Source organism: Colius striatus, chromosome 1 (assembly GCF_028858725.1).
Source record: "Colius striatus isolate bColStr4 chromosome 1, bColStr4.1.hap1, whole genome shotgun sequence".
Classification (NCBI taxonomy): domain Eukaryota; kingdom Metazoa; phylum Chordata; class Aves; order Coliiformes; family Coliidae; genus Colius; species Colius striatus.
Window position 1 is genome coordinate 192309831 of NC_084759.1, and position 21369 is coordinate 192331199.

At 45.0% G+C, this 21369-nt stretch overlaps 2 protein-coding genes across 4 annotated transcripts in view; one reads left to right on the forward strand and one right to left on the reverse strand.

Annotated features, from left to right (window-relative positions):
* COG5 (component of oligomeric golgi complex 5) overlaps positions 1–3338 on the forward strand; it is a 208030-nt gene extending 204692 nt beyond the window's left edge. For both annotated transcript variants that reach the window (XM_062018831.1, XM_062018827.1), the window contains one exon: positions 1698–3338. In XM_062018831.1, coding sequence (XP_061874815.1) covers positions 1698–1812 — 115 coding nt within the window. In that variant the 3' untranslated portion in view covers positions 1813–3338. The remainder of the gene's footprint in view (positions 1–1697) is intronic.
* HBP1 (HMG-box transcription factor 1) lies at positions 2509–20500 on the reverse strand. Of its 2 annotated transcripts, none has more exons than XM_062018838.1 (11): positions 20421–20500; positions 16381–16573; positions 15059–15293; positions 14050–14182; positions 13153–13264; positions 12916–13028; positions 12411–12567; positions 11719–11863; positions 9127–9462; positions 5285–5426; positions 2509–3649 (listed from the first exon to the last, which is right to left on the reverse strand). In XM_062018838.1, exons 1-11 carry the CDS (start codon positions 20433–20435, stop codon positions 3632–3634), a joined length of 1599 nt encoding a protein of 532 aa, XP_061874822.1. In that variant the 5' UTR covers positions 20436–20500; the 3' UTR covers positions 2509–3631. The 2 variants fall into 2 exon arrangements, with proteins under 2 accessions (XP_061874822.1, XP_061874829.1); XM_062018845.1 differs by having other exon boundaries at positions 16381–16569; positions 20421–20447.
* Between the last annotated feature and the right edge of the window lie 869 nt (positions 20501–21369).

The following is a 21369-nucleotide window of genomic DNA, read 5'->3' on the forward strand; positions in this document are numbered from 1 at the left end:
TGATCCACTCCATCCTCCTTTTGCGTCACCCCAGTCTCAGAAAAATGTTCCCTGGGCTTCAGCAAGAGGGAGTCTGAAGCCCATCTGCCCTGCCTAGAGATGTCGGGGGCTGTCCCTCTCCTGGTTCATTCCCATCCTGTGCTCAGAAGGAAAGCTGCCAGGGCTTTCTTGGTTGCAGGTGCAGGCTTCTCTCTCCCTCATCAGACTCCACTGCTGACAGGCCAAGGACTCTGCACATCTGTGTGTATGTGTGTGTGCATGCACCTGTGCGCTACATGCAGCCAGCCAGCAGGTCCTGTTGCCCTCTGGCAGTGAGACCTACAGCTCAATGCCTGCCTTTGAGGCTGTTAGGTGCTGGCAGGAGCAAGTGCAGCCTCAGGACCAGCTGTAGGGACGGGCTGTCATCGCTGTCACCAGCTTCTCCCAACCCAACACTCAGGCTCTACTCTCTCCCGTACTGTGAGTGCAGGCTCTTGGCCTCAGGAGCAGCTTCCCTTTGTGAAGTGACCCGTGCTGGAGGTTCCCAGCACTGCTCTGGCACGGCTGCGTTTATTTTCATTGAGACAGTTGAGAGCCTGTGTTGGTTCAGCAACTGCTTCACTCGCCGGCAATGAGGCGTGTTAGGGCACAGCTTCTTCCTACTGCCCCGCTTCTGGTGTGCCAGAGCCAGTGGGCTTGGCAGCATCACAGGGGGATCTTGGCTTCTCCTTGCTCAGCACCTTACTCCACGAGGGGACTGTGTTTGTGTGACACATGGGCAGTCTCACTCGTCAGTGTTTCTGCTTTCCTTAAGCCTTTTGCCTAATTAAATGCCATCTTATTGCCAATCCCCTCCAGCTGCCAGCAGGCACCTGTGGGTCAGCAGCCCTGCCTTAGAGCCCCTGATCTCTCTGTGCATGAAGAAACAGAGAAAAGGAAAGGAAAAATAAATTAAATTAGAGGCCACATTTCAGTATGGGAAAACAAACTTGTCCTACTTAAAGAAGTCAGGCTCTGAGCTGCTCATCATTCTTGTTTCACAGCTGTCATTCAGCAGTACTAGTGACTAGAACTGTTGGCCCAAAGGTGGCCCTGCCTCGTGAAGCAAGTTAAATTACCTACAGGAAAGACACAGTTGCCCCCTTTAGCTTTGGAACGTATGTATAACTCACAAGCTTCTTCCATGTGTGACAGCCTACGAGATATCTGTGTGAGAAAAAAACACAGCAAAGATGTACAAAGAAAGACAGAGATACACCATGTGTGTGTGTAGCTCTGCCCCAAAGCTGGGCTCAGGTCTGAGGCCTCAGCCAGGACAGCACCCAAAGCCAGGGCAGGTGCTCACCAGGGCCCATGCTGCAGGTCGCACTTGGCCTCTGCAGCCGCTGGAGTCTCCTCTTTTCATTTCTGAAGGTTACCAGTAAAGCCCTGAGCAGAATCTGTGCGTCAGAGCTGTCATTTCAAGCCATCTGCAACATGCTGCTGCTGATTTAAATGTTAACTTGTTCGCTTCTCAAAACACACAAGAAAGGAGAGGAAGATCATTAGACAGTTACACAGAGCTTTGCAAGGCCTTTCTTGCCCACTTCCTTCCACAGAGACACGTGGCATCATCCAAGGAGGAGCCTGTGGTAGGGAGGCCGATTACTTTCAGCTGCAGTTCCTGACCTGTTTGCTGCAATTTCATTGCTTTTAAAGCCTCTTTTTATTTTTCTCAGTGGTGCACTGGAAGCCTACGTTCAATCCGTGAGAACGAGAGAGGGAAAGGAGTTTGCACCAGTCTACCCCATCATGCTTCAGCTGCTGCAGAAAGCCATGGCGACCCTGCAGTGAATGGACTCGACGACTCTCTCACCACAGGGAACGGACAGGAACAGGGTCAGGGGTGGCTGGTGCCACAGATGTTCTTACAGGTGATGTGCATTATTCCCCTTGCAATGAACCATGTTTACCTACTTCATCTGTGACACTTCTGCCTTCTTGCTTTACCTTTGCATTGGAGGAACTTGTTTATACACAAATGTAAGGAAATGATACCATTTTTATGTGAATCACTCTTTAGCATTGCTTTTTAATTTAGAGAGGTATAAAATTAGAGCATAGTCAAACATTACAGTGTAATTCCTGAATATCTTAAATAAGGAAGTAGCTCTTTTCTTACAAGTACAGTTTTAAACATTTCAGCCTTATTCAGAAAACTGTACTCTTGAAATGCTACAGTCATCACTTTCCATCTAAAAGTCACTAATTTTAACACACGGAAAAAACCATAAGTACTTACAAATGATTCTCCGTTGCACTTGAAGTAGTTTATATTGATTTCAACTCTCTTTTGGCTTAAACTGTAATAAAGAACCTTAACTCTCCACTCCTGAATTCAGTATTTGACACTCTCCAGCGGCCTGCTAATGGCAGAGCACCACAGTACACTTTGGATGGGGTGATGGAAGACCTCCCTGCAGTACGTGCTGGTGGCTGCAGGGCTGCCTGAGGGATCAGTCGTCTCCGCTTCAGAAAACACGCGACACCGGATTTTGATGAATTTATTTGAAATAATATACAAGAATATAGTGTGCAAAAATCTTAGGGGCAACATCATGTAGGACGTGTCATAAACTGAAATTTACAGTTGTGATTCTTAAAAAACAAAAAAAAAAAGAAGAGGAGATACACACAGCTGTTTAGTACATGGAAAGGCAGGATGGTAAAGTTCACAGCAGAAGCAATGGTAATCCTAACGCAGCTGCTCTAAGCTTAGACAGTCGGAGGGAAAAACAAAAGTAAAGTGCAAGTGTTGCACGTATAGTTAAGTGCAAAGTTTGCCCCCACCATGAAGATGTCTTATGGCAAATAAAATATGGTAGAATATGTGGCAAAGACAAAACACAGTTAAAACTATGATGGTGATGGTATCAACAGCACCATTTTTCTTGAGATAACGCTACTCATTGATTTCATCCTGTCCTGGGTCATTTTTTTCCAGAGGGAGTAACAGCTCTCGCTGGTGGCGGCGGGTGCGCAAACACCCTCCTCACTGCTGCTGCCAGCCCCCTGCCACACAGCAGCCCGGGGCAGCTGCAGCTCTGGGGCGGCTCCAGCCCCACGCTCACTCGGCAGCGCTGCGCCGCCTCCCCAGGCACCGCTGCCCAGGCGGGGAGGCCGCAGGCCGGGACACCCCTTCTGCCAGCTCAGAAAATCCCAGGCCCTAGAATCGTAACTAAGAATATGGTTGTGCAATACGTATTAATCAGCAATAAGAATCAATGTATAGAAACAGCTGTTACGTATTTGAAAATTCCCCTTTTTGTACATTTTCTTTTAAAAATAAACATTTATACACGTCTCCTTCGCCTCTTTCTAAAGTACTTTAGCACCACAGGATATCCATTTTCAAGCCTATATTACCTGATACATATATGAAGTTTGGAAGAAAAATAAGGCAATTTGGTTTAAAATGTTGATAGTTTTAGCTTACTTAATGTTCTACTGTAAAAAGCAAATCTGCACTCGTATTAGATCATTCCCGACCCGATGGTGCCAGTATTGGATGGTCGCAGTAAGTCACGACACGTAGTAAGACCTCGATCTTGCGTCTTCTTGCCATCAAGCGACAGCCAGTTTGTGAATACAGAGTTAACAGGAAAATGCTGGCTTAATGCTGCTGTGAGCCCTGGGAAAAGAGAAGAGGAAAAACCAGGTGAGCAGGTCCTGAGCAAAGGGGAACCAGACAGCATCTTAAAGCGAGCAAACATGAGTTGTGGAAGTCACAAGCATTGGCCAGTTATTTGGAAGAAGGCAGAAGGTCAAAATAGGTGACTTTATCCCCCAGTCTTCAGAAGACCAAGAAGATTTCTTTGTCACAGCCTGGAGTCCACCATCACTAATTGGTAAGGTAACCAACGTGCAAACAAAATCCTTAGTTTGTGGAAATAAAACAATGAAAAGAGGGATTTCCTGCGGCAACACTGAGACAGCAGGTTTGACAGATCTCCTCCTCTTGGCCTGAAAACCGTAAGGTCAAGGAAAAACCTACTAGGAGGTGGGGTAAGAAAGCCATCCTTCTTACCCAAGGGCAGCCCATGTCTGTCCCTCTCAGTTACATGCTACCTGCCTGCCCTGAGTGCCTTGAAGCTCACAGGTGCACGTGTGAAGTGAACTTGAACCCAGCATCCAGTGCCCAAGACTGCAGTAGTGTAAAACCAGAACAAATAAATACTATTTTGTAACTAAACCCACAAGGAAATCTTAACAGAAGCTGTCACTGTTGATTAAAACAGAACACAGTGAACAGAAAAACAGCTTGTTCCTAGCAGCTGGGATGTGGTGAAGCCTTCTGCAACGAGGGACTGGAAACTCAGCACCAAGTACAGACAGCAATAAGAAGCAACTTCATGTGAGGCACTTCTTATTCAGTCCTAAGGCAACACTTGCATATGCTCTTGAGAAAGTAGCCTCATTTACACATGAAAGGAAAACGGGGAATTTGAGGATGAGATCTTGAAGCTGTGAAGTCCAGAACTTGATGCTCCTACCCAGGCACAAAATGTCTGATGAAAGGACCCTGGCACTCTGTGCACCTCAGTGGATCTTTCCTTCCAAACTCTTCTAGCTGAACATGCAGCTTGGCACAATCTCCTTTTTTTGACATTCTCTTTATACGTTGTGTAAGTTTGAAAGCCCTTATCTTACTTAATATGTGCACCATCTACTGATACATTGCTGCAGACTCCTACATTGATGGCTTTCTACAATGTGGAAAACAATTTATTTCCCTACAGAGATTATCTATTTATTTTACAATTAAAACAGAGTACAAATGAAAGGGAGTAATGGAAAACATAATCATTTGCTCCCTCAATAACTTCATATAAATTGGGAGTAAAAAGGGTAGAAAATGGTAAAGAAAAAGCATTTACTGGAGAAAAAGGAGACTGACTGAATCACAACAGCAAAGGATTTTGTGAAAGTTTTAAGTGTTTGCGAGGGGAACAGATAAATGCAATTTAGGTGCAACCTGTAAGCTCAGCTCAAACAAAAGGCGAGAGGCCCCTGCTCTGCATTTCCCAGACATGCTCTTGTTCTGTCCAGCAGAGTTCAGGAACTGTCCTAAGCCATTCAAGAGACAGACCCTCTCCTCACCACTCTCCTGCCCACTGTCCAAAAGCAGGTCCCACCATGCAAGGGAGTCAAACAAAGGTCTGGGCTCCCAAGACAGACTTGGACGGCAGAGTTTATCCTGAACAAAACCCGCTGTAGCTACCACACGAACACACTTCACTGCCCCATGACCAAGGCACAAACGTACAGAATTAGTTCGTTTTCGTTTCCAACAGTCAGGATTCAGCCGCTTCTGCTCCTCCGCCAAGGCCTTGGCTTCCAGCGTGTACATCCGCCTCTCCTCATTCTTCATCTTCTTCCACCTGTCACCGAGAATCACACTGATGGCTCTGCAAAAGAAATGTTTATGGTAAGTCGGGACACGGGAGTAAGAAACAACCTTGTTTTTTTCTCTTTTATCTCAGCACTTTAAAGACACCAGAAGTTAAATGTGGAAATAATACACACAGGAAAATAATCAACTGTATCTCTAAAAAAGACTTGTTTAACAATCCCGTTCCCGATTCTCTTCTTATACTTCTCTGAACAGTTAAACAGCCGAGGCTTGTGTGTTAGCTGAGCACGGGTCAACGCACATTCTAACATTTCCAAGGGTGCACATTTGGATCTGCAGCAACTCGCACAAACCAGCAACATCGGGATGTTAAAAAAACCACCACCAAATGGTAACTCACATTTGCTTTGCTCTACTTTCGTGCTAGAGGATCGTATGACAGATTTGCTGAAAATATGTTCTCTAATAATTAGGGCAACGATCTGAATATGACCTCAGCCAAACAAGTATTTGATTACCCGCAACCCCTCGTGTCTGCTCAATAGATATACATAGCTTCCTCCACTTTTTAATCCATGCTGGGGAGAACATGAGTGGGAGGAAGGCCCTGGTAAGTTCCCGTTCCTCGGGAAAAGGGACCGTTTGTTCTTAAGGCACCTATCACCATTTCCAGAAGCCGAATAAGTTGCTTTGCCTGCTCCTTTTAATCTCGATGACTTTTGGACAGTATTTACCCATGTTATCATGCCATATCACCTAACTGCAAATCCCAAATGTTGGATCAATGTTCCATTAAAGCCTTAATTCCATCCTTTAACTGAACGAAAATCTCTGACCAACAGCCCTTTTATCAAGGACAATTACTAAACTGCCAAACAGGTACACTCTGGCCTCAGACGACAGTGGTGAAAGTTCTGTGACCAGTTTTAAGTAAAGATGGATCAACTGAGTACTCTGCTTTACCGTATTAACAAGTTCCTTGCTGGCAGCAGAGTTATTCACAGACTTCCTAACAGCACCAAGAGCAGCAGAGCATCACCAGCCATTTCCCCAGCGTTCCATACACAGCAATCCCAAAGGCTTTTCTGCACCACACCAGGAGAACGGATCTGAACCCTGCCAGGCCATGTGGGCCTCAGCCCCAGGGAACGCGCCAGTGCAACACCACCACCACACCGGCTCCAGCTGCATGGCCTGGCCCTGGCAAGGGCAGCCCTGGGTTCCAGCCAAATGAAGAACCACATCTTTAGTCTGCTTTCAGAACTAAACACACTGCAGTTTAATTAGCAGATTTTTCATGCTTTGGCAGTATGCAGAGGCAAAGTCGGCAGCACCCAAAACCTGTCTAGTTTTGGCCATCAGTTTGTACTGGGTCACTCGTGCCCTCAGGGAAGAACACGGTGACCCAGAGAGAGCAGGTTTGCTGAAAAAGCTGTTGCGTTTCCAAATAAAAATGCACTATGACATTTTTGTATTTCAAATGCAAAAATATGCATTTTGTACCTCCAGAGGAAAAACTGCAGCGAGGCACTGAAAGAGAGTACAGACCTTTTATGTTCCAAAAAGCCTGGGAAATCTAATGCAGAGACAAAAGCGGCATTTCTCCAAGGAAACACATCCCTGTTAATACCCGCATATACCTGTTTTCAGTCTCAGAGGTTCGCTCACAGAACTCATTCTCCTGACCAGAAACAAGAAAAAACTCATGCTACTGCACCACTGCCTTAGGGGCCCTTCCCCTCACCAGAACTCTGCAGTGCTCTGTGCACTGCCTTCGCCCTCTTAAAATGCTGCCAAGACACCTGACAACATTTTTGCAACTGACCAACGTACAGGGTGTAATCCCTTGTACTGCAGCTCACTCAAAAGAAATGATCAAGCAAGAGTTTAGAATGCCTCAAGTTCACTCAGTAATGGTGCTCAGCATGAACAAATGTTATTTTCTTCATCTTTAGAATGTATGCCACTTAAATTATTCAGGTGTTTTTCAATGCACAATCAAGTCCAACTACAGTTACAGTGAGAACACCTAGGAGATAAAGTGCTACCCTATGACCAGTTTCTCAAGTACAGTCTTACAGTCCACAGTGCTTTTAAGTATCAAGTGAATGTCAACTTGTGTTTTGAATGTTTACAACTCCCTATCTTGTTGACATGGCTTAAACTACTTTGTCTCAGACTAACTCAGAACGCCTCAAGTTCTGTCCTTACATGCATAAGAAAAATAAAAGTAACTGTAGTAAATGTAAGACCTCTGGTGTACAGAAAGGGGTGATACCTGTAACCAACCAGAAGATCTGCTCAGTAATCTGAACTTAACACATGGTTACATTTAAAAAATATGCCAGTTGCCTCTGAATAGCAAAATTAATAAACGCTCCAGCAAAACTTAAGCAGCAGTAGGTGATTGCCTGTATAATCAATTAGTCCTACCCTTATGATTCCATCTGTACTCCCTTTTATGGATGGCAGGCACTACATCCGATGGTGCTGCCCTCTAGGTGGGATGGGGAGCAGTGCCCTCGGAAGCTACTGCTAACTTGTCATCACTTGCCTTCAAGGTAAATCCCCTCAATGGAATATTCCACTTATTTTCACATCCACCCAGCTGCAGCTCCAGTTCACTGCATCCATTTGAAATTAGCATTTTAAATTAAATACATAACCATCATCAACTTTCCTAGCTGACATTCTGTTCCACTTCTCATTGATAGCGGCAAGGAATTAGAAGGCAGCAGATCTGCTTTACTGAAATGACTATAAATACTGCAGAACATCGTTGTCAGGACACACCAGGCTAGCTGGGATTTAAAGATGGGTTATTTGCATGGTAGGATCTTATTGCTCAACCTCCTTGCTAGAACATTTTAAGATAGCTAAACCCCCTCAAAGGCCCATCACCTTTAGTTTTTCCTACACTGACTGCTAGAATTTTTATGTGACAATGCAATTTCTACAGCAGTATTTTTTGTGTTATACACATAAAAAACCCAGTTAGAAAGCAGGGTGCACGTTCATGTGGTTTAGTTTATATTCATGTATGCAAAATTAGCCCAAAATATTATTTAAAACACATGTAACAGGGGACTTTATAAAAAATGTTTCAACATGAACATGCACATAGATAAGATGAGAAGAACAAACTAACAAAGAGCTCTCTCCAAAGAGCGAGTCATAAGACTCTCTTGCAAGTTTCGGCTGATTGCTCAATGCCTTTCAGACAAGCAAAATTTGGCAATGTAGTGTTTAGACCAAGATCTTTCAGATATCCTCCCAATCAGCACTCTGTTATTCAATGTGATACACAGACTGTGACTACAGGATATTAACTTCACTGAAGAACTTGCAAAATTGCGTCAAGACTTCATTAGAAGGATCAGAAATTCCCTTTTTCTACCACAACACCCGAGCAGAGCCTGGTACTTCTACATTTCTCATCAGTGTAAACAAAGACTGTTGTGTGTTTGTGATTCTGCCTGTGCACATATATACATATGTCAGTTGCTTTGCTCAAATGCTTTCTCAGAAGACAAGTTTGCCAAAAATGGTTTGTATCCAATTCACAGAGTACCGTAAACACTGAAAGTCCATCCATGAATTAAGCTTTGTGTCAGGGCCTTTTGGAGCCTATTTTTAAAACAGTATACACACATTTGGCTTCAAACACAAAATTTAGCCCACTGAAACGTAAAGGTGGGCCACAGATACTCTGTGAGATCACCAATAACAACAAAACTACAATTTCACACCATTACCTGTTGTCTTTCCCTGGATACATCTGAGTATATTCAACTCTGTATTTTTTGGCAAAAAGCATGAAGGCATTCATTGGTCTTTTGCACTTGTTTGGAGAAGTGGCACTCACAGTACTTGCAGTCCCTGAGCTGTGGCTTTTGCCAGCCTTGCTGTACAAAGGATTGGAGGGGAGCTGTGACGAGGCAGCAGAGGCAGCAGAGCAGCTGTTACTGCTGCATTCTGATCTCTCAGTGTGCTGATTGTTGGAGGCAGCGCAGGAGAGGGAGGCGCGGCGCTGGCGAGCCATGCTGCTCAGCACATACACTGCGGAGGAATCCAGCGGCGTGAAGTCGTAACTACAACAAAAACACACAGCGTAAAGCCACCGAGTCCTTCTCATCTAAAACCCCCACAGAGCTGCTCTCACTCTTCATCAGTACTACATTTCTAGTACTCTGGTCTGTCTCATGCAACATAAAAATTTGGCTTGATGCAGAGGTCAGCGTGAAAAATGAAACCCCAAACCCCCCCAGAACTCGGGCAGATGAGAGTTGGTGGACTACAACTGTACAACATCTGCTGTGTACTGTCAACTCCCCAGCTATCTATCAATTAGTCATATTCTCTTCAAATTTCATCCTCTTTTGAAACAAGTTTCTGTCTGCTTCTGTCTTTACCATAGCTCAAATTTGATCAGTGAATGGTGGGTACTGAAAGCAGTTAACTGACATGGAAAAGGTAAATGTTGAATCCACTTGCAACTATTCCAAATATGAAACCACTGTATTAAAATAAATTCTATACACTATCGTACAAATAACTTCTCTAGGCAGTTAAATACGGACAAACCTTCCACAGAATTGTTCAAAGACCCACGACGGTGCACACTATTTGATTCAAAGCTGACAAACGTCTGCCCTCTAGTGACAAGAATGAGAGATTCACCGACATTTCAAGGTATTTCAACAATCTGAACCTCCAAATACCTGAAACTGTTGTAATTTTTTTGCTAATTAACAACTACAATTAACCTCTAACCACTAGAGAAGAAGTTCAATTCCACAGACTATTAGTTGTCATCTCCAGGTGCGAGCAGATTGGCCTGGGAATCACAGGCCATACTGCCTTTAGGATGAAACATGAGGAAAACACACTAGTAAAAAGGTGCCACTCAATCATAAATCTAAAATGCTAAGTTGCCACTGCAAAAAAACCCACGAAATGCATGTAATTCTACACTCCCTGTGCAACAGGGATATAGTTGTGCAACTTACGGCAAAAATAAGGGCCTTGAAGAGCCTTTTATTTCCCCCCCCAAAAAACTAAGCAGAACTACTGGGAAGGAAACGCTGCAAGTGGAAGTCCAGGCCCCATCTGCAAAGGCAGGTCCTTTCTGTGGTACAGGACCAAAGCAAGGGTGCAGCCAAGAGCTGCCTCCAAATGACTCAGAAAAGTACAAAGCAACAAAGAAGGGATAATGCTGACAACCTCGCAGGCAAGTTCACGAGACAATCAGAAAGGAGCTCTCTGTTCTACAAACAGTCCAGCTCCCCTCCTATTCCTAATCTCCTTCCCATAACACAGCAACACGATTTGTTTTTAATTCCTCTGTCCTGTTAACAGCTGCTGCTGCACACTCCTTTCTCAGCGACTTGCTCCCTTCTGCCCAGAAGGAGATACAAGGAATTTCAAGTGTCCAGGCAGTATTCAGCTGGGCTGCAGGATGAGCAAGGAGCCACAAAAGTCCACTTTCTTCAGTGAGACGTAAATATTATTATTCTAACAGCTCTCTACATATGCAGTTCAGAACAGGAGTTAGCAAGAAGACAAAAACGCAGACAGCAAGTGAGCAAAGGACCAAAAGACTCTCTACACCAGACTGAAATCATACAAGAGCTCCTTCCTGGGGCCTGAACTGCAAACAGCATTTAAAACGTATTTTTATGTACTGTAAAAACCCAAAAAGCAAGTGGACTAAACAGAGGTGCTAAAAAGGAGCTAACATCCTAGGAGAGAAGACTCTAAGGTTCTACAATCTTAGAAGAATTTATGTTGGACAGGACCCTCTGAAGTTTATTCGGTTAAACCTCTTCCTCAAAGGAAAGCAAACCTCAAAGCTGATCAAACTTTGGAGGTTTGATATATCAGAAAAGAATCACAAACAGCAAAATACAAAAAACCAGTAAGAACTAATTATGAAAGTACTGTATTCTAAATCCACAGCACATACATTTGTTGCTAAGACACTACTCAGAATTCAGACGCATATGAAGCGCAAGGCACATATAGTGCTGTGGGAAAACTCTAGGAGGTTTTTCAAACATAACCCGCTCTCCCTCAAGATTTGTACAAATCATATTTGTATTTTTACTGCTTTATCTAATCTGGTTTAAACTATCATTAAAGGGACTGAAAAGTTATTTCAATCCTCCACAATATTACTTCACAGTTTTGGCAGAGCACACTCAGTCTTCATTTTTCCCTCTTATTTATCTTTTATTACCAAAAGTATTCTCTCTTTGCTCTACATCAATGCTTCAAGTTCTTATAGACTTAAAGTGCCTACTCATTAAATATAAGAAACCACTGAGGCCACTGTATCCAAAAATTACCTTTTAAATGTATCAAAAACACCTGAATCATCAAAGTTAATGGCATCAGGGTGTCCAGGAGGTAGACACAGATCTCCAAGATGCATTTCACAGCATGGAATGCCATGCTGTACCACAGTCAAGCTTGGATAAAAAGATGACCAACCTGAAGTGGTAAAGAGTTAAATTAGACAAACGGCCAGACAATCTCTCTAGTTCTTAACTGGATCAATCCTACATCTCTAAATGACACCATTTGATAAAAATGTTCCGATGTAGTTTCTTTCACACAGAAGAAAACTCAGAAACACTTTTATTGGGGAATTCTTGGCTGCAAATAGTTTATTTTTATCTCAAATAAAATCTCACTCTAGCAAAAAAAGTAATCAAAGCCTGGACACTTTTATCATTCAGTTCCAGTTTACTAAGTTGAGAAAAGTCTCCCTTATTTACAGTTTTCCGTTCTTCCCCCCAATTTTTCTGCTTTCCTGAGCTCCATTTATATACTTGTCCAAATCTTTCCTTAAGAGATATGCAGTATTTCTGTAGGCTTATAGGTTTACAGTTTGGGTTGTTCCAATTCTAAGATAACAGATTGATTCTACAGCACCACTTTTATCCATTTTTTAGCAACATGGGACACCAATAAAATCTGCAACCACTTTCCTAGAATATTTTAATATACAATCAAGTGTACTTGTTGTATTTCATACCTTTATTTTTAACATAAAAAGGGTGATCGAGTCTGCATTCTACTGTAAGCAAGCCATCTTCCACTGTGCCAGGATCAAAAGTCAGCTTCAGCACTGACTCACCAAAGGAAACGCTTTCTTCGTGAGAAATCAACTTCAAGCCATCGGAACCATAGCCCTGTGAACAAACACACAGATCAAACTTGTTCCCCTGGAGCAGCAAATGCCAGTGTATACTATGAACCTATGTACACACAGGTTCATCACCTCACGTTGTAGTAAAAAATACCAACACTCTTAAGTGCTCTCGCTGGAAACGAATAAAGATGATGTTAACATTCAAACCATACCTACATGAATTCACTTCATTTGCTTTCCAGCAAGATACTCACATAGTAGAGTGATCAGCTCTAGACAAGTTTAGTATAAACCTGTCTTCCCGAGACAGTAATTAAAGGCACAAGGATAACATAAGGAAGTAAGTATTTGCTACAGGTACTGAAATTATATTAGAACTAACAGCTACCTTGTAAGGACTCTCTGGGAGATTTTCCTCTTTTCCACAGCTTTCAGATCTTGCAAAATCTTCAACATCCTGCCATTCTTTATTTTGTCCTTTATGAAAGCACAAACGAGAGCCTAAGAGATTTTTTTCAAGAAAAAAAAAGAGATTACTTTTATGGACAAAAGTCTGTTACAAAACAACACAAAACAGAGAGACAAGACAAAACAAATACTTATTCAAAAACATATGTTATTTTACCTTTTAGAAAACAATGCCAAACAGTCGATGGCCAGGAATGGCACCATCCTAAATCATCATCATCTGAAAGGGATGACATGCAGAAAATGCCAGATTCTGATTCACTATTTGCCTATTAAAAAAAAGCAAAATGGTGTTGATATTTTATTGTGGAAGACTTTAGGACTGGTCTTCTGTGTCTCTGGGCACATTCTCTAATGTGCATCCGTGTCAGCATCTTGCCTTAAATACCAATAGGAATGTAACTGAAAACAAAGATTCAAGGAATGCTGTAAACATGAGTGGAGTATTTTCATTTCCTTTGCCCGAAACGTGCCTGAAATTTTTGGGTTTCATTCTCTGAGATTCACTTTGCACCTGTGGAATATGCTCAGGCACAAGCATTTTACAAGCTATCATTCCTTGGTCAACACAGCACCACTCAAAGCACACATTACTCTATGGTCAAATCACTGGAAAGCTGTAGGGCCAAGTTGGTTCTAGATAATTCACTGGGAAAAAAATCAAGTGTCTGCAAGAGACAAGCGTCAACACAAATTAATTCACAGGAAAGGGAGAAGCCGGACTGACAGGTTTTGTGCATTTAAAGGAGATGGTTCCTTATTTCCTTTTCAAGACAGCAAAAAAAAGTTAATACAATTTTTGTGAGCTTCCCATAGAATGAATTACAAAAGAAGCAAAGCTTTCCTAGAATGTGATCTCTTCACAGAAACGTGGACCCTATGGTGCAGCACTACAAGCCTACAGTGTTTGGTAAAAAGCAAAGTAACAGAAAATCAAACAGAACTGGTACTAGAACTCAACAGATGGTGTTTTTAACTAGTTCCTCTTTTCAAAAAGCTTAATCCATTACTTATACATCTTCATTTATTTTAGAAATGCTTTAGAACAACTCACTCTTTCATGTCTGACTGGTGCTTCATCCAAATCATTCTTGGAGAAGTCAGGATCATTCTTTGAGGATCCTGGTGGAGGACGTGCATAGGAATGTAAACTTTTGCTTGTAGCTATTATGTGAACAGGAGATGATCTACAAGTAGAAAAATGTATTTAAAAAAATAATCTGGTTAAGACAAGACTTACTCTAAAATGCTTTCAATTAACCAGTGTTTCTGTTTGTGTGAATACCAAATAAACTATCCACGCAGCAATACTGAAATGGAATGATTAAAGGGTGCGAGCTCAGGCAAAGGGATTATTTAGTGTAACTCCTGCAGAGCTCCTGTAGACCACCCAAATGACAGCACTGCCTCCACATCGGCATCTCCCTATCACAATGCTCCAGGTTTTACAATTACCTTGAAGTGACTACCCCATTCTCAGAGTGCACAAAGACACCTGCTCTGTCCTCATGATTAAATGCTGACTGCATTACTGTTAACAATATTGCATTCAGTTTTCTTATTATAAACCTAAGACCAAAGCCGTCCAATAAAAAGGTGAAGTCCAGGAATTTCTAAGATCCCACACTTTCTCATAGCCTTGCAGAATGTAAAGATCACAAACCCAAGCCAGTATCAGTAAAAAACACATTGCAGTAGATTTCCAATTAGCTCTTTTGAAAAAAAAAAAAATCCCTAAAGTCAGTGCACGATGAAGTATTAAGAATTTAATGTAACAAATTAATCTTATCATCTGCTGCTTCGTATGAGGTAAAGGCAGGTAATTTCTGAGCCTTCTGTGGTTAGGCAAAGTCCTTATACCATCCTACCTCACTAATGGCTGGCAATCAGCTTTTGCAACAGGCCCTGAAAGAAGTCCTGCACAATCTTCCCCGAAGAATAAGGTTATTGCACAAAAACAGGGCTCCAGTTCAAAGTCAGAGGGTGTGAAGAGCCAAGGAAATGTTTCTGGAGACATAACAGTAAGAAACTTGGGAGTTCAAAATTGAAAGGAGTGTCAGTACCTGTTATAAAAAGAGCACTGCATCAAAGGACTCTGAGGACTTGTGGCTATATTTGCTAACTCTGTCAACCAGTTCACCCCATCCTCACAGGAATAAGCACTTTCTGAACTGCTGTTTGAGGTACGTTGGTTCCATGAAGGCCTTGAACATTCCTGATGTGAAACATCAGCACCAAGCTGAAAAAGTGCAGGTGGGGTGGAATCTGTCTGCACAGCCTGTAGTTCAGGAAGATCGTCTATGGACAAACGCACAAATTCACATAATTATACACATTGATGAATTCTAGCTGACACCAAATCTTGCAAGTAAAAATCAAAAAGGAACCACAATGAAGTAACTGATTTGATTTTCTCCTATCACAATCACAAACATCCCACAAACCCTGTTCATAATACTGACAAACGGGACATTGAAATAATCACATCTCTAGTCTATTATAGATTCATACAAGCAATTTAAGAAAAATAGGAAGTAACTAGATAAAAATGTAGTTCTAGATTTAAAGATTTTACTGGTCTGATTAGTTTACACAGAAGTGTACTGCGGTATTATGCAAAAGTAGCAACATGCTTTGCTAAAATACTGAAACATTCAACAAAAGGCAACTCAATCTCTTCTAGTAGGCGTGACCCTAAAAATTATCAACATCAGCGGCTGGACAAGGGAAAAGTTTTCCATGTTTCCACCAGGGAGCTGGAATTAAGTAACTCAGCAGTTGTGAAAGCTGAGTATGCAGCCTGGTAGAGGGGAATTCCTATCAATGATCTACACGTTTCGTATGTTCTATGGAACAGCAGGGGACAGCTCAGCTTGTTAACAAAATCTTGTGTTACATGTTCTTGTTTAACTGAGTACCATTACTCTAAATCACTCCATGACTTCAATTAAATGCATTACTATTTCATTGATTAGATAAATGCTGTCTAATGTACAGGCTCTTTTACTCCAATATACAAAAAAAATGAAGTTAAATGTTTCTCTGGCCCAGAATCTCCAAAGCAGCATAGCTTCCCTTTAGGATGAGCTCTCGAGCTTCCTGTTTGGAGTTTTTTTGGCTCTGGAGAGTAAGAGCAGAAATTTGTAACTCTGAGTTCGAGAACACTTTCAAGTCAACAGGCCACTGTGTTAAAACTGGAAATGGGTTAAAGGGAAAAGTGACTGCAAACTAATACCTTCAGATGTCACAATTCACTGTCGTATTTCCTGCCCTACCTCAGTTAAAAATCAGTAATCTCATTCAGACAGCTTACAGTGATTTCACTATAGGAAAATGACAACAAACTTCAGAATTTGGCTGCTTCTGAAAAAGTCATGTGATTTACCAAGTTCCATGTGTTCGTCACAGGATGCGTATCCAGGAGAAGAGGGCAGGTTTTCATTACACTTCAGCAACTCCAGTGACTCATTCATCCCTGAAGTTCTCTTGTCCACTACCAGAAGGAGTTTCTGAACTGCATTAGGCATTTGATTTGTCTTCACTTCCCACACCATGTTAGGATGTGCCAAAGTATCTGACTTTAAAGAGACAGAGGTTAAAAGTTGTATATATATAAACTGTTTACAAGCTACTTCATTACCAGAATCCTTTATCTTGAACAAGACCTCTAGAGATGATCTGGTACAATCCCTGCAGAAAGCAAGGCCAACACTGAAGTCAGATGAGACTTCAGTATCAAGGATCTGGAGAGATGGAGGTTTGCGGACACTTCTGGGGACCCTGTTCCAGTGAGCACTCTCACAGTAAAGAAGGTGCTCTCGATGCATAGTGTGAACATCCCCTGCCACAGTCTGTGCCTTCCAGAGTCTGGGGTCATCTCCTCAGCCACCACTGAAGCCAAGGTAAACAGCACTCACTTGGTACCCTGAGCCACGCAGCCCAGAAGGCAATCAGACGGGTCGGACAAGATTTGCCTCTGGTGAATTTGTCCTTGCTATTCCCAGTCACCTTCTTGCCTTGTAAGAGCCAGGTCATGGCTGTCAGGAGGATCTGCCCCCCAGTCTATCTGAAGGCCATGGTCAGGCTGACTAGCCTGTAGTTTTCTAACATCATCCTCCTCAAAACTACATCTGACACATTCTTTCTCCCAGTCACTAGGAGACCTCCCACCCTCAACTCCATGCCCTCAGTGACACAGAACTGGCCTGCTTCTCACTTGCTCTTCCTCTACCACAGCCCAAGTACCCTGCTCTGTCAGACCTGTGTGGCTGTGCCCAGGGCCTGGAGGAACCTGAAAACAGGCCTTCCAAATCAAGACCAGATCACAGACCATGTTCTCACTCTTTTGATATTAGGTCTTCTATGCTATTTAGTGTTAAGCCCACGTTTTCCCTCTTCACCCTTTCACCACCTGTAGAAGCCTTTTTCATTGCCCTCACTTCCCTTGCTATCTCACTTCCAGCTATAGTCCCAAAGAAATTTGACTGCTAAAATCCTTAACTGTGCTGTATGTAGGAAGAAGAAACCGCCTCTATTAGTAGTTTTTACTGCAGTTTCATTTCCCCAAATCCCAGTACTGTAACATTTATACCACAAAAAAATATTTTCAATGATCTTCAGCAGTCAGGGAACTGTGTGACTATTCTACACAACCACTGCCTCTAAAAGCTGGAAAACACAGTTATCCGGTCTTTAGTAATTTGGTTATCTACTGTTTTTCTCAGATGATGATGAATTAAAGCTACCATAACATGATTACCTTGTGCTTTAATGAAGTGTTATTGAAAAAAATAATCACGAGTCCCTGACAAAAGAGCAGAAAACGCAGCTTAGCAGGACAGAAAATCTGCTAAGTGCACTACATGCTTGTCCCCTACGTGAGCTACCATGTACATCAGAGAAATACAAACAACAGCTAAGAATAGCCTCATATTTTCCTGCGAAACAGCGAGCCTATCATCCTCAAAGTTCCCTGACTGTAATCCATAAAAAGCCATCTGATAACAACCATGAAACACCTCACCTTTATTTCAATAAACAGTCAAGAGACACGGTGTGCACAGTGACCATTAACATTCTATAATTTCACTCATTCTAGGAATTTGTTCCATTCATTTTGCAGCCTGTCCTGTACATGACACAGTTCAGACACCACCTTTTGAATTATATACTGGCCCTACTAGACACGCAAAAAACTTACATAAACTCGCATTCCAAACTTTCAAAGCTGTTTGATTCTACTCAAGTGGCACCGCTCCAAAAGCCAAAACAGTTTTAATTCTGACTTTAAGGAGCTGGATAAGGAAAGTAAGATAAATGAGAATATATCATCAAATAAACTAACAACAGCATGTGCACTTCATCTCTAAGAAGTATCTTCAATGCAAATTACCCCTGTCACCCAGGAGGAACAGTAAAATTACAGAGCACCACGTGAGCAGAAAGCTCAGTCACTTCTGAAGAGAGAAATCAGACTGCCATAGTACAGGTCAGGACCTTGATGATTATCTTCCAGTCATCAACTCTGAAAAGCCACTCCTTTGGCTTTTTTTCTGGCTTGTCTAAGTCCTCTCTTTCCCTCCTTCTGCTTTCTTTTTTTCCTCTTACTTCTTTTCTCTCTCCCTTTCCCACTTTCCTGCCAAAATGAACAAGTTAAGTTATTTTGAGAACATTACCTTCCCCTTGTTTCCTGCCAGCTATGAAGATTTGAAAGTACCTGTCCTGGTATCCCAGTGTACTGAAGGTCAGAGATAACTTACACACAGATATAACACGCTAGTCTGACAAGAAAGGTATTTGTTTGAGAAACGAACTGTTCTTCCAAGCCACAAGAATTTCCCTAAACCAAAGCCACCCATGTGTAAAAGCCAAAAACTCCTCTAACAACCCAAAAGTGCTCAACTTTACTTTTTTTTTTATTATTCTACTTGACTAAAGCCTGCTTTGGATGTCACAAGCTCCTTTTGCCCTCAGCCTTACAATGTTATGGAACATTAAGGGCAAAGGTCATTAATTAGCTAGTAAAGTTTGGGTTTTTTTAAACTCGGCTTCATGTTCAAAACTTGTTTTGACAGATGTTTTCTAGAACTAGATGCTTCACAGAGCTGTAATTATTGACATTTTCTTTAGAAGATGAATGAATTTATTGAAGAATTCATGCTTTGAAGTAAGTCTACTTGTCACACTAAACCAAATGGCAGCACACTGATGAAACCGCGCCTTACTTTTAGGGGGACAAATTAAACCTGGGACAAAAGCCAATAAAGACCATGGCTGAGAAGGGGTTTGGCAGGAATTGGGCAGCAGCCACCCGAACTACAAAGTGTGGGAATGCCTGGGTGGAAGAAGTGCTTCTCGTGGTTTTCCTTCTGGTATTTGCCTGCCTTCCCCCAACCTGCCTCCCAAGTCACAGGCAAGGTCTGCGCCTCCAGCAACGCACAAGACTGACTTCAATACGGAGACGAGCTTCTCCAAGCAAAACACACTGTACTGGCAGGACTGGATCCAGGGCAGGGACTTTTACTGGCACAGCTGCTTTGATCGAGGATCCCCACTCCCCCTCCCCGACTCAGCTGCGCCTGAGAAAGAAGGCAGACGCCTCGGAGGAGGAGCCTGCAACGTGATTCACGATGTTTTTGCACCGACGGCCTTTCAGCCTGACACGGCCGCAGCTCCCGCGAAGGGGAGGCCGCGCGGGCAGCGCCTTTGAGAGGCGCGCGGCAGGCCGAGCGCGGCGCTGATGGCGCCAGGGGCCGTGGTGCGGCGCAGCCCCGCGCGGCGGTGGGAGACCCCCGGGGCGGGGGGACCCCGCGTTCTGGGCCCCCCCCCCGTCACGTGACGCCGCCTGGCCGCTGCCCTTGTTTATACCCTGCTGCCGGCAGCGCGCATGCGCGCAAGGCCCCATTCATTCACAACTGCGTAACAGCCCGGCCGGGCCGCCCGCCGCCCCCTCCCAGCCCCGCGCCCCCGCCCCGCCGCTCCCCCCAGCACGGGGCGGCTCAGCTGTGCGCCGCGCGCCCCCGCGGCTCCCGCCCCGGCCTCCTCCCCCGCCCCGCGCCCGGTGCCCGCGGCAGAGCGCCCCCGCTCTGAGGGACCGCGGCGGGCGGCCGCTCCCCGCGCACAACGGGGGCAACACCCGCTCCGCTGCGCTTGTTTTCCCGCTGTGGCGGCCCGGCTGCGGCGCCCCCGCGGCCTGAGCTCCAGCCCGGCGGTGCGGGAGGGTGGCGGCTCCGCCGAGACGGGGAGAGAAAGCGCTCAGTAAACAACGTCCGGGAGCCCATCGCCACCGCAAGCCAAGACCCAACGACCGCCTCGGCTCGGCCCGCGGCCGTCGCCGCTCCCCCCCGGCCCGGCAGATGCCGCCCGCCCCACGCCGAGGCCCCGCAGTCCCCCAAGAGCGGCAGCTCCAAACTTTGTAGCACTTACCAAACCCGTCGCCATTACCGAATTCCCCCGGCTCCCCCCCCCGCCTCCTCCCCAGAGCGGAGTCCCGCCCGCGCCCGGCGCCGCTCGGGCGACGAGTAGCCGAGGCCGGCGTAGCTCACCCAGCGGCTGCTGCCTATTGGCTGCCTGCCCTGCCCGTCAGGAGCCCGCCCGGGAGGCGGCCGTGTTTTGACTCTCTGGCCCAGCGGATTGCGCGGTACAGCGCATCAATCACCCCCGCACGGCGCTCCGATTGGCTAACGCCGCCGCAGGCTTCCGGCGGGGCACTCTGGGAGCTGTAGTCTTCGCCGCCGCCCCTGCCGGTCGGGTCGGGCGTCGTAAGACGACAGCCCCCAGGATGCCCCGCGCGGCGCTCGGCTGATAGTAAACAAGAGCCGTAGGGACACGTGTACCCGCGCCGCCCCGCCGCAGCGAACCCCCGCAGCGGCCTGCCCGGCTGCTGCCGCGGGGGATGGGGGGGCCTGGAGGCACGGTCTCCCCGTGGTCCGGCGGTGGGAGGGTCCCGCTGGCTCCCGCGGCTCCGCCGGGCCGAGCCGTGCCGTGCGAGACTCGAGCCCCGCGATGGCGGCGGTCCCCGCGGCAGCTGGCGGCCTCGGCCGGGAAAGGGCGACTGGGGCCCCGGCCGGGGAGCGCCCGTACCGGGGGCGCCCGGTGGCTGTCGTGATTTACCACCATTAGCGCTCCTCAGCGCGGTTACGAAACCGGCCCCGCTCGCGTTCGCCAAATAAAGGCCGGGGCGAGCAGAGGTGAAAGGAAGTTACTAAAGGTCAGAGAGTGAGTCAGCAGCGGCGCCTGGGCTCCGCTCCTGCCTCTGCCCTCGCTTTCCTTTCATTAAAAAGACGGGGCGGGGGGGGGGGAAGCTCTGTTAAGCGAAGTAGGTTTCTTTAAGTCCATTGGGGTTTATCAGTCCCCTACTGCCTCCCAGACCTTC